This window comes from Cololabis saira, chromosome 13 (genome assembly GCF_033807715.1).
Source record: "Cololabis saira isolate AMF1-May2022 chromosome 13, fColSai1.1, whole genome shotgun sequence".
In the NCBI taxonomy this organism is placed as follows: Eukaryota; Metazoa; Chordata; class Actinopteri; order Beloniformes; family Belonidae; genus Cololabis; species Cololabis saira.
The window spans coordinates 28,848,194-28,860,379 of record NC_084599.1 but is presented as its reverse complement, the minus strand read 5'-3'; the positions used below and the strand labels follow the sequence as shown (position 1 = coordinate 28,860,379).

The 12,186-nt window shown below is 38.0% G+C and overlaps 1 protein-coding gene across 2 annotated transcripts; it reads left to right on the top strand.

Moving 5' to 3' along the window:
• Nucleotides 1-1,177: 1,177 nt before the first annotated feature.
• Nucleotides 1,178-7,313, top strand: LOC133458538 (mediator of RNA polymerase II transcription subunit 26-like). Of its 2 annotated transcripts, none has more exons than XM_061738545.1 (3): nucleotides 1,178-1,487; nucleotides 4,334-4,408; nucleotides 4,493-7,313. In XM_061738545.1, exons 1-3 carry the CDS (start codon nucleotides 1,416-1,418, stop codon nucleotides 6,029-6,031), a joined length of 1,686 nt encoding a protein of 561 aa, XP_061594529.1. In that variant the 5' UTR covers nucleotides 1,178-1,415; the 3' UTR covers nucleotides 6,032-7,313. The 2 variants fall into 2 exon arrangements, with proteins under 2 accessions (XP_061594529.1, XP_061594528.1); XM_061738544.1 differs by having other exon boundaries at nucleotides 4,331-4,408.
• The last annotated feature ends 4,873 nt before the right edge of the window (nucleotides 7,314-12,186 follow it).

Below are 12,186 nucleotides of genomic sequence, written 5' to 3'. Positions count from 1 at the left end.
GTAAAATATATGTTCTGTGTATGTTTATTACTTGTAAAAAAACGTCTCCAATACAAGTAGCTAACAGGTTTTATTGTTGTTTTCCCAGACAGATTATGTGCTTTGGTCCACACATTAATGTGCACTGTCTCCTGTACCCCTTTTTCTGTTGATGCAGGTATGTTGAGTGTCACAATTTTATGTTTTGTTCTAATTCATTAAGCTAAAATAATATATAAAAATGGTAACAGTTCATAGTAAAAAGATAATACATGCATTTTACATTTTCTGTTTTTTTATGTATTAGACATTTGATTTATTTTATTTTGCAAATATGAAATCCACTATACGATCACCGTAGTATATTAATACTCTCAGTGCTGGAGGATTCCCATGAGGCAGACAGATTATGTGCTTTGGTCCACACATTAATGTGCACTGTCTCCTGTACCCCTTTTTCTGTTGATGCAGAATAAACACCATATGAGCTGTTACCACCACATGAGTTCCAGAGCGTGATTAATTGAGAGAAGACATACATCGGTCACATATATATGTATATATGTATGTATGTATGTATGTATGTATGTATGTATGTATGTATGTATGTATGTATGTATGTATGTATGTATGTATGTATGTATGTATGTATGTATGTATGTATGTATGTATGTATGTATGTATGTATGTATGTATACACACACACATATATATATATATATATATATATATATATATATATATATATATATATATATATATATATATATATATATATATATATATATATATATATATATGTGTGTGTGTGTGTGTGTGTATACATACACACATATGTACTACATACACACATATGTACAGGACTGTCTCAGAAAATTTGAATATTGTGATAAAGTTCTTTATTTTCTGTAATGCCATTAAAAAAAACAAAAATGTCATACATTCTGGATTCATCAACTGAAATATTGCAAGCCTTTTATTATTTTAATATTGCTGATTCTAATTTTCTGAGACAGTCCTGTATATATATATGTATACATATACATATACATACACATACAGACACACATATATACATAAACATTTGTACTTTATTTCTCTATTGTTGACTGTCGCGTGGTTGACGCGTGTGTACAGCGTTACATAAAGATTTCCCATCATGCAGTGCGCGGGCGCCTCACAAAAAGCCAGAGGAGCAGGACGAGCAGGGAGGCGAGCAGCCGAGGGGGAGCCGAGTCCTAGGGAGCACGCTCCTTTTCCGTCGCCCATGCAAGAAAGGGAACAAAAGCCAAGATAAAAGCATCATAAAAATGATGCCTTCTCCTCGAGACAACCGTCCGTCCGCTCCATGAGTGTTGGCGAGGGTTTTCACCGCCGTCTCTTCTGCGGGGGATCGTGCTGCCTGAGTCCGTCCTGAGCCTCCACACCGCCGGGCGATGACAGCGCTTACAGCCACTCCGCACATGATGAGAGACCGGCTGCTGCAGGCCATCGACGGCCAAAGCAATGTGAGTGTGGCGTCTATTTAAACCAGGGGGAGTGAACTGTGGGGGACAGTGGTGCGATCGAGCTGTCTGGAGGTCCACATACACACATTTGACAAGGCAGTGTGGACCGAGTCAAGAAATCAGGCTTCATTATGTGCCGGCTACTTGGCTGGCTCCTATTCCTAGTTGGTGAATGCCAGACATGCCACAGCCTGGAAACTGCACTGTGATGGCTAAAGATAATGTAGGTTAGTTTGTGTACTGGGCAAGGCATGGCAAGTTTATTTGTATAGCACAATTCAACGCAAGGTAATTCAAAGTGCTTTAAATCGACATTAAAAGCAGCAAGACACAAACAGTGAATAACAAATAAAATACTTACCTGCTGTACGTTACTGCCCTTACTTTTTAACAACTTGTGCTTTTTATTATTTTACCTCTTTTTTATCATTTTATTTATTCTATTTCATTGTATTGTATTACTATTTCTTATTTCTATGTCCCTTTTTAGTAAGTAAGTAAGGGCAGTGGAGTACAGCAGCAGGTAAGTATTTAATTTAATAGTACACATTCAAAGTGCTTTACATTGACATTAAAAGCGGCAAGACACAATTAAACAGTAAATAACAAATAAAATGAGATAAAATTATGAGAAAAGAAGGTAAAATAATAAAAAGCACAAGTTGCTGAAAACTAAGGGCAGTAGAGTACAGCAGGTACACATCTCATTTGCGGTTTTCAGAGATTATTTAATTTAAGAGTATGTAAAGTAATAAAAAGCACAAGTTGTTAAATATAAGGGTTAAAAATAAGGGCAGTAGAGTACAGCAGGTAAGTATTTAATTTAAGGGTAAGCTTCAGTAAACGGTAATGTTTTTAACCCTGATTTAAAGGAGCTGACAGTTGGAGCAGACCTCAGGTCTACAGGAAGTTTGTTCCACCGGTGAGGAGCAGAATAACTGAACGTTGCCTCACCTTGCTTGGTTCTTGCAAAATTAATGAAGTTTTTTTTTTTTTTTTAAGTTATTTACACAGATGGAAAAGCTGACCTTCCAACTAAAAGCACAACGGGACATATTCTATAAGATTTGGAATAACTGGATTGTATTTATCACCCCCATGAGAGCAGATTTTGTTTGATTTCACTGGTAATATGTAATTCATTGTTTTGACCTCGACTGGGTTTTATGTTTGGTTCAACACAGCAGCGGCAGGTGACCCCCTTTCTGTTCATAGTTCATGTAAACGTTAATTTTTGTGACTTAAACTAGCAAAACCGGAAGGACATTCATTTTCATTTGATTGAGTGTTGCTGTATCGTTTTATTTATTGTCCTTTCCAAATAAAGAAACAATTAAAAAAAAAAAAAAGAAGTTATTTACACAGGTTTGGCTTTTTCATACCACCCACATATTTTCTGTTTCATAAAATGTGTTGGTAACTGGATTAAATCTTTTTTTTTTAATTGCACCTCCAGTAAAAGCGCATATCAAAACTATGAGGGGAAGAAAAACTAAAATATGCAAGGCAAGTTTATTTGTATAGCACCATTCAACACAAGGTAATTCAGTGCTTTACATCAACATTAAAAGCAGCAAGACACAATTAAAGAGTACAAAAGACAGAAATAGAAATAATAATACAATACAATGAAATAAAATAGAATAAATAAATAAAATGATAAGAAAGGAGGTAAAATAATAAAAAGCAAAAGTTGTTAAAAAGTAAGGGCAGTAGAGTACAGCAGGTAATTATTTAATTTAAAAGTATGCTTCAATAACAGTAATGTTTTTAGGCCTGCTTTAAAGGAGCTGACAGTTGGAGCAGACCTCAGGTCTGCAGGAAGTTGGTTCCACCGGTGAGGAGCAGAATAACTGAACGCTGCCTCACCTTGCTTGGTTCTGGTTCTTGGGACACACAACAAACACAAACAATTCCAGACGGTGTGTCTGGACTGTGGACGTGTAGAAAAGAGAATATCTGTAGACATGTGCTCTACATTGAGCTTAAATAGACACTTTCCAGAAAGTTCATGGCGTTATGTCTAAAAGGAAAAGGCAGATATAACAACTGTGGGACTGAGCTACTAAGTTTTGATTGGCCTTCCAAAGGTGAAGAAATACCATCAGCTTAATTGGATTAAGCCAACCATAATGTTTGCTACTTTAAGGTAGTGCTGGTATAAGTTTGGAAATGTTCTGCTGTGTAAAGATATTAAATTGCATTAATTAATGATCATTACTCTGGCACTTTAAAACCAACACGTGGTACATTATTTCTTTTAAATATTATTTGTTCTTTTGTATTGCACCATTCACCACAACAAGTTCCTTGTCTGTTGTAAACTACTTGCCAATAAACTTCTTTCTGATACTGATACTGATGATTATCTCACGGATGGCATTATACCACTGCAATACTTGAAGAAATTCTTTGTCATGAGATACATCTTATGAAGAGCCACAAGGCTATTTTAAGGTCCTCCACAGCATTGTCAAAATCCACTGCAGAGTTTTAAAAGCCCAAATTAAAATTGAGGACATTACTTTTCTGTCTTCTTGAGGGGTTAAGAAAAAGAAGTTAATTTGCATTTCTGTTATGTCCGTTTCTCATATCCTACCCGAAACCAGTATCAGTGTAAATAATAGACATACAGGTGCATATTTGAAAGTGTATTCAAATGATGTCTCAGCTTTCACACAGCCCCTTATTTTCCATCTGTAGTGCATGTCCAACCTATTAAGCAGTTTTACAAATGTGGGTTGAGACAACTACAAATAGCAGCATCCTTAGATTCACAACTTTTTTTAGACAGTAGTCAAAAGCAAGTCTCAGGACTGATGTATAAACCTTTGTCTTCCCAGCAGATACGCAACATGGTTGTGGTTATGGAGGTGATATCTTATTTGGAGACTTATCCTATCACCAAAGAGACACTGGAGGTAAGTGTCAAAAAATATGCAGAACATAGCATTTCAGAAGTCAAATAATATCTTCTGTTAAAAATAAGTTGTTTGTCTTTGTAGGAAACCCGCCTTGGGAAGCTTATTAATGATGTACGAAAGAAAACTAAGAATGAGGACCTGGCAAAGAGGGCCAAGAAGCTTCTGCGGAACTGGCAGAAGCTGATTGAGCCAGTGAAGGGTGATTTGCTTTCTAAAGGACTCACTTGTTCATCTTGGTCTTCCAAGGTTAGTGCCAATTCCTGCACTCCAGCAGTCACCCCTTTATCTGGTAAAACAGGCCCAGAGCTGAAGAGCAAAAATGATTTTAACAATTGCTTTCCAAAAGTGGAAAAAACAAAGAGGAAATGCACTGATGACCAGAAGGAAGGACAGTTTCCACCAGCAAAGATTCCTAAAACCACTCTCAATGATAAAATACAAAACTTAAATCAGCTGCCAGCCAATGGACTAAGTGGTAATGTTGAAAAACTTACCAATATCTGTGCGCATCCTCCTTTAGACAGAGACATTTCTGAGACTCTGGATAGTAAAAAGCTGAATAAAATCCCTGTTCATGCTGTAAAACCTCATCCAAGTGCCCCGGGATGCAGCAAGCTTCCTAGCACCTCTTCTTTGATAAAAGCATCGGTTCGACAACAGCAAGTCAGACAAGACCAAGCTGCCTCTCGTATGGAGTATCATCCTCGAAACCATCCCTGTCCTTCGCGCAGCCCTCACACTCCAAAGCAGGAAGCTGCTGTGGAATATCCTGCAGCTCAAACACGGAATATTCACAGTGTCGGTGTGAAGGCTGGGATTGTGGATGCACCTGAGCTTGGGGTGTCTGCTCAGCCTTTCAGTGAGTGTGTTCAGGGTATCCAGACTGCAGATTTGGATTCTCAGAGCAAGTTTTCCAGTACATCTTCTCACAACTCCACTGCATCCTCTTGTAGGGAAGTGTTTACTTTAGAAGGTCAGAATTCTGCTACAAATACAGAGAGAACAAAAAGACGGAAATACAAGCCTAAAGATTCTGTGTTGAATTTAGATGGACACAGTGTAGAAGATTGCACCAAACCAGTCAGATTAAAAGACAGAAGACTCACATTTGATCCCGTAACGGGGCAAATCAAATCCTCCGGCCATAAGGACTCTTTCCAGGAGTGTGAGCTCGCACCGGGCCACAGACCTGAACTGCTGAATCATAAACAATCAATACCTCCCAGTCCCTTTCATCAGACTGACTGGAAAGAGTTGTCAAGGAGTGAAATTATCCAGTCATACCTGAACCAGCAAAGCAACGTGTTGACATCGTCAGGCACCCACGCCCCTGGAGCACACTTTTTTATGTCAGAATTCTTGAAAAAAGAGGAATACCAGATTAAAGACACCAAGAAAACCCACGTATTGGCTTCAGAAGTTCCTCCCAAAGAACTGCCAGGGATTAGCCGAGAAGTCAGCAACGAAGACCTGAATAGATTACACTCTGAACGTTGGTCTGGAGTTAATGGTTGCTATGACACAAAAGGTATCTGGTATGACTGGACGGAGTGTATATCCTTAGACCCACATGGAGATGAGAGCAAACTGAACATACTGCCCTATGTCTGTCTGGATTAAAACTGAGGTTGGGGTTTCCTTGTTGTAAGTTGTAACTTGCCTTTGCTGTGGAGCAGAGCAGCTCTGGGTGTGTGAAGTCTCTCCTTCAAGCTGTGTTGTGTTACTGTCGGTGAATATGAAATACATATGCTGTTTGCCTGTGCTCCTATTAGAGCACGGGAGGTGAAATCAGGTGTTGCCCTCTATTTTGTGAACGTTGTATGAGAACAGTTTGTTAGGAAGGGAAAAGCTATGCATTTTTCATACCATTGGTCTGTTGGCATTTAATAAATGTACTGCTTGTATTTACAAGATGCATATAGGGGCAGCTCCAATATGTCACACATTTTATTCGTCTTAAGTTAATGTTATCCTAAAGCCTTGTGGACTGTGAAATAACCTTATTTCCTGCTTCCATGCACAGTTGATCGAGGGCATTATTTTTACTATAAATCGTATCAGTTAAAAGAGCAATGGCTAAATTTGAACAGAGATCTCCCTACAGATGCCACCTTTGCTTCTGCATCTTAATTAAAGCATGTTATCTGTTAAAGCTGGAATGATCACTTTTTTAGAAAAAAAAAGTGATCATTAACAATGGTATGTTGCTAGTATCAATTACATTTTTGAAGACCTCCTTTAAAACGAATGTTCCTATCCTGTTTGCCACAAAGAGCCAACAAATCAATCGGAAAACGATTCAGTATTTTTCTTGTTTGCCATTAACACAAAGGTAATATGAGTTTTTGGTGAGACGGGGGGAAAAGTTCTAGCTTTCCAGATATAATTGTACAAGCTGATGAAGATGTCCTACAAGATATTTATTAATATTTTCAACGTTTAACCATCTTTTTTGAGAGGTCTTTGTCCAGAATTGGTGTAATGATACGTCAGTGATGCTGCATATTCCCTGTCGATGCCACCGACATACTGTACTTTATTCAGAAAAAAAGTTGACGCTCTATATTTATGTACTTATTTTTAATATTGCCTTTTCCATTTAGTTTTTATGAAGTAGATTTGTAAAATGTGAATTGGAAGGGCCAAGCAGATTGTGCTTGCTTACACCCTTTCATCTTTGGACTGGCTGGGAGAACTGAGATACAAACTGAGAAGCTGGATAAAGTACTTAATAGCATTCCTTTAGATATTGTTTGCCTTATGGAAACCAGCGTTTCCCCTGAAGACAGAGCCTTAGTGAATGGATGGGTGTTAAACTTTTGTGTTCAATTGAATGCAGAAGAAAAGATTTGCTACCTAGTCCAATAAATGGACATGTTAATATATGTTAATAAAAAAAGTGAAAAGAATTGTGATTGTTTTTCTTTATTTAGGAGGAATGTCTGTATTTTTTTGAGGGGGTTGTTTATTTATGAAGCTGATTTCGTGCAGTCATGGACATTAATTTGACAGTCTCTTCTGTGCAACAGCATTAGAAGTTTAATCTATTAAGTATAATTTGTGTTAGAAAAATGGGCAACAGTTTTTAAACACGGGTTCTTTATTATTATCATTATTATTATTATTATATTGGCGCTTTTACACTGAGTATTTGGATCTTAAAAAAGAAAAAAAAAGCAAATTCAAATACAGTTGAAGTGTCTCAGTCGTCAAGTTGAAGGTTGGTTTTTTTTTGTTTTTTTTTCATATAAATTTAGTTTATTGGTTTCATCTGAAATTTCGGTGTGGCCATGTATAACCCCAGTTCTAAAAAAAAAAAAAAAAAAGTTGTGACACTTAGAGCTGAAAATAAAAACAATGTAGTGATTTCCAAACTCATATTTAGATAGGTGCTGTATTATGGCCTGTCGTGGAAAATATTAGCTCAATTTAAATTTGAAGGCAGCAACACATCCCTTTTGGAATTGGGGATTGTAATTAGAGTATTACACGTTGAGAAATGAACAGTTTTGTGTACCTCCTGTTATAAAGTTATTCAAATGTTTTAAACCCTATTTTATATTTATTTAAATCCTTGCACCACGCTGCAGTTGCCACTGCTCTTCTCCCTCTACACCAACGACTGCACCTCAGGAGACTCTTCTGTGAAACTCCTGAAGTACGCGGATGACACCACCAGCCTGATCCGGGGGGGTAATGAGTCTGTGTACAGACAGGAAGTGGAACAGCTGGTCCACTGGTGCAGTCAAAACCACCTGGAGCTGAACCCGCTCAAGACTGTGGAGATGACAGTGGACCCACCACCCACATCAACTCTGTCCGGAAGAAGGTTCTGCAGAGGTTGTACTTCCTGCGTCAGCTCAGGAAGTTTAACCTGCCACAGCAGCTGCTGACCACCTTCTACTCTGCCATCATCCAGTCTGTTCTCTGCGCGTCCATCACTGTCTGGTTCGGATCGGCCACCAAACTAGACAGGCACAGACTGCAACGGACAATTAGGTCTGCGGAGAGGATAATTGGGACTAACCTCCCATCTATCCTGTACCGGTCCAGGACCAGGAAACGGGCAGGTAGCATCTCTGCAGACCCCTCACACCCAGGACACAGTCTGTTCGAACTCCTCCCCTCTGGACGGCACTACAGAGCACTGTAGGCCAAAACCTCCAGAGACAGTTTCTTCCCCCAAGCTGTTGCTCCGATGAACTCTCATCACTCTTAGAGTCTCAGAGTAATCAATCACTATGCAATAATAATAATAACCACAATCATATGCTGTAACAATGCACCTTTAAATAACCATGTCTACCTCATACTGCTGCACCTTTCACTTTTTTTTAAAACTGTATATATGTTTTTATTTTTTTATTTAACCTTTATTTACCCAGGCAATCAATTTAAGAACAACTTCTTATTTGCAAATGCAGCCTTAACAAAGAGCATACGCACTTTGAGGGGAGAGGGGAAGGGGAGTGCTAGAAAAAAAAAGTTATATAAAATTGCATAATATAATAAATATAAATACAAAAAAATTGAGATGTGGCAAGTCGGCCTGATCAACAGGTGCAAGAGTCAACTGTAATTTGTTGCAGGTTTTAGAGTGTTTTGTAGTGTGTTCCAGTCATTAGTTAGTTGTTAACTTGTTAGTTGTTAATAAGAGCTGTCATTTGTCTATTTTACTGTGCAGTGAGCGAAACAACCAGTCAAATTCCCTGTCTTGTTTGACCTGACTTGGCCAATTACAGAAGAGTATCAGGGCCATGCAGGAGAAAAAGATATTTGAGAGGGGAAGATTTTTTTTTTATTGTGCACTTTCGAGAAAAAAGTCGAAATGTCGAGAATAATGTTGAAATACAATTTGAAGAATAAAGTCAAAATTTCGCCTTTTTTCTCAACATTTCAACTTTATTCACAAAATTTTGACTCAATCTTTCTCAACGTTTTGACTTTTTTCCTGAAATTGTACTTCAACATTAATCTCAACATTTTGACTTTTTTCTCGACATTTCAACTTTTTTCTCAACATTTCGACTTTTTCCTCAAAATTGTACTTCAACATTAATCTTGGCATTTCGACTTTTTTCTTGACTTTTTTGTCGACATTTCGACTTTTTTGTCGACATTTCGATTTTTTTCTCAACATTTTGACTTTTTTCTCAACATTTTGACTTTTTTCTCAAAGTGCATAATGAAAAAAAAATCTTCTAAAATTTTATTTTTCTCCTGCCTGACCCTAATACTCTTCCGTAGCCAATAATAATGATAATAATAATCTTTATTACAGACTCAGAAGGCCCACACACATCCAACATACACAAACACACAACCATTACATACTTTTAAAAAAAAAAATTTAAAAAAAATCAAAATTTCATCATTGTACAGGAAAAAGGTGCAAGCTATCATGCCAGTGCTTTCGAAGCCTGGATGTGAACCGATAGCCCAACATAGGGCTGGTTAAGGCCATAATGATGCTATTTTCTGTCATATCCAGTCGACACATAAAATTAAACATTAGCTTTCGTACAGTAACAGTGCCTGACATGTTGGTACATTAGAGGACACAAATAACTGGCTGGCACTGTGCCTCCTAGGAACCCGGAGCAGCAACCTCATGGCATCATTATATGCCATTCTAAGCTTCTGCATACTTTTCACTCTGTAAGAAGACCAGAGATGAGCTGTATATAACGGGGTGATATAAGCCCCAAACAGAGCACATTTAACATCTGTAGAAAACATAAAAAATTTCCTCAACAAAGTATTGACCTGTGCATATATTTTACAGTATTGACGGTGGATGTCACTGTCATCCACAAGATCTTCTGAGAAGACATGTCCAAGATATTTCAATTCCTTAGTCATATCTAAAGAACCATCTGAGAGGTGTATGGCAGGAAAAAACGAATTCTTGTCCTCTCTATATCTCACGACCATGACCTTACTTTTTTTGGGAGTTATAGTTAATATCAAATTTCCTGCCATACTGTGTGCATATTCTTAACAGTTGTTGTAACCCAGCAGTATATGGACAGAGTACAACAAGGTCATCAGCATACATGAGATGATTAACAACATGATCTCCCACAATACAGCCTGTTTTACATTAATTTAACTGTCTTGAAAGGTCATCCATATATACATTAAAAAGAATAGGAGATAAAATTCCTCCTTGACGGACCCTATTGCCCACATGAAAAGGAGCAGAGACAGTATTATCCCACTTCCACTTGACCTGGAATGTTTGCTGAGCATACCAATACATAAGAATTCTAGCAATATACTTAGGAACATCTCTCTCAAGTAATTTGACAAATCATTTTTCCTGGTTGATTCTATCAAATGCCTTAGAGGCATCAATGAAGCAGAGAAACACAGAAGAGTTTTGACTTTGATATTTAGTAACTATCTCCTTTAAGGCATAGATGCATAAATCAGTACTGTGTTTTCTTTTAAACCCAAATTGATTGTCGGTAGTTAAAACATAAATTCCCATCCTATTTAAAATAATTCTTTCCAGCACCTTAGACAGGATACTGGCAATGGCAATTGGCCTATAATTGTCCATGCTGTTTAATTGGCCAGCCTTCTCCTTAAGAACTGGAACCAGCAAAACAGACAGGATGGAGTCCGGGAGAACACCATGCACCATGATACCAGTGAAACACATGGCCAACAGTGGAGAGAGCCGATAGCTGGCATGTTTGAGATGCTCTGCAGCAATTCCATCTATACCCAGTACTCGAGTTGAGGGGGGATGAGGGGGGATGGCATCCCCCCTGAAATAAAAACGGTCCAAATCACCCCCCCTGTAAAACTGCCATCCCCCCTTTCCATCACTTATGTCATTTCATCAATGAATGAAGAGTTATCACCAGAAAAATAACAATACAAAAATAACTTATTTCACAATGTTCACCTGTTTCAAGTAAATTTTCACTTGAAATAATTAGATCTGCCAGTGGGGACAAGATTTATCTTCTTATTACAAGCAAAAAAAATCTTGTTCCATTGGCAGATTTTTCTACTTGTTTCAAGTGAAAATCTACTTGAAACAGGTGAAAATTGTTGTTTTTTCCAGTGATGAGTCTTGTTTTAAGTGTAATGAGATTTTTTTTACTAAAACGAGACATTTTAACTAGAAATAAGACAAATATTCTTGTAAGCTTTTGAGTTTTTGCAGTGATCCATTTGACTTATCCTGTGAAGGACAGAATCATATTGATAAGCTCAGAAAACTGTTTTTTATTAACTGTATTTGTATTAACTGTATCAATCAATTTTTGGCAGGTGAAAATACCTATTTTGTGTTGTAATGGTCCTTTAAAAGAGTTAATCCTGTGAGCTGTAGTATTTATATTATGAAGCTCAAGAATGAGATCAAATCATATTTAGGTAGAAACAACCTTTCATTAATTGTATTTGGTCTTCAATCAATTTTTGGCAGGTAAAAAGACCCATTTTCAGGGGAGAAATCAGATTCTGGCAGGCAATCACTTTTTGGCACAACACCGGCCCCAGATTCTGATCTTATTTTGAAAGTGTCCGGAAGCCGTTGGCCGTATTTCCTCCCCGGAACAGCCGGCCCCCTTCCCCTGGAACAGCCTAGTCTCCTCCCCCCGCGCAGCCTGATTTATGGTTCCGCGTTACACCAACGCAGACCTTACGGCGTAGGGTACCGCGGCGACGCGCAAAGTAAGGTGCGCGTCGCCGCGGTACTCTACGCCGTAAGCTCTGCGTCGACTTAACGCAGAACCATAAATCCGGCTAGAAGACAC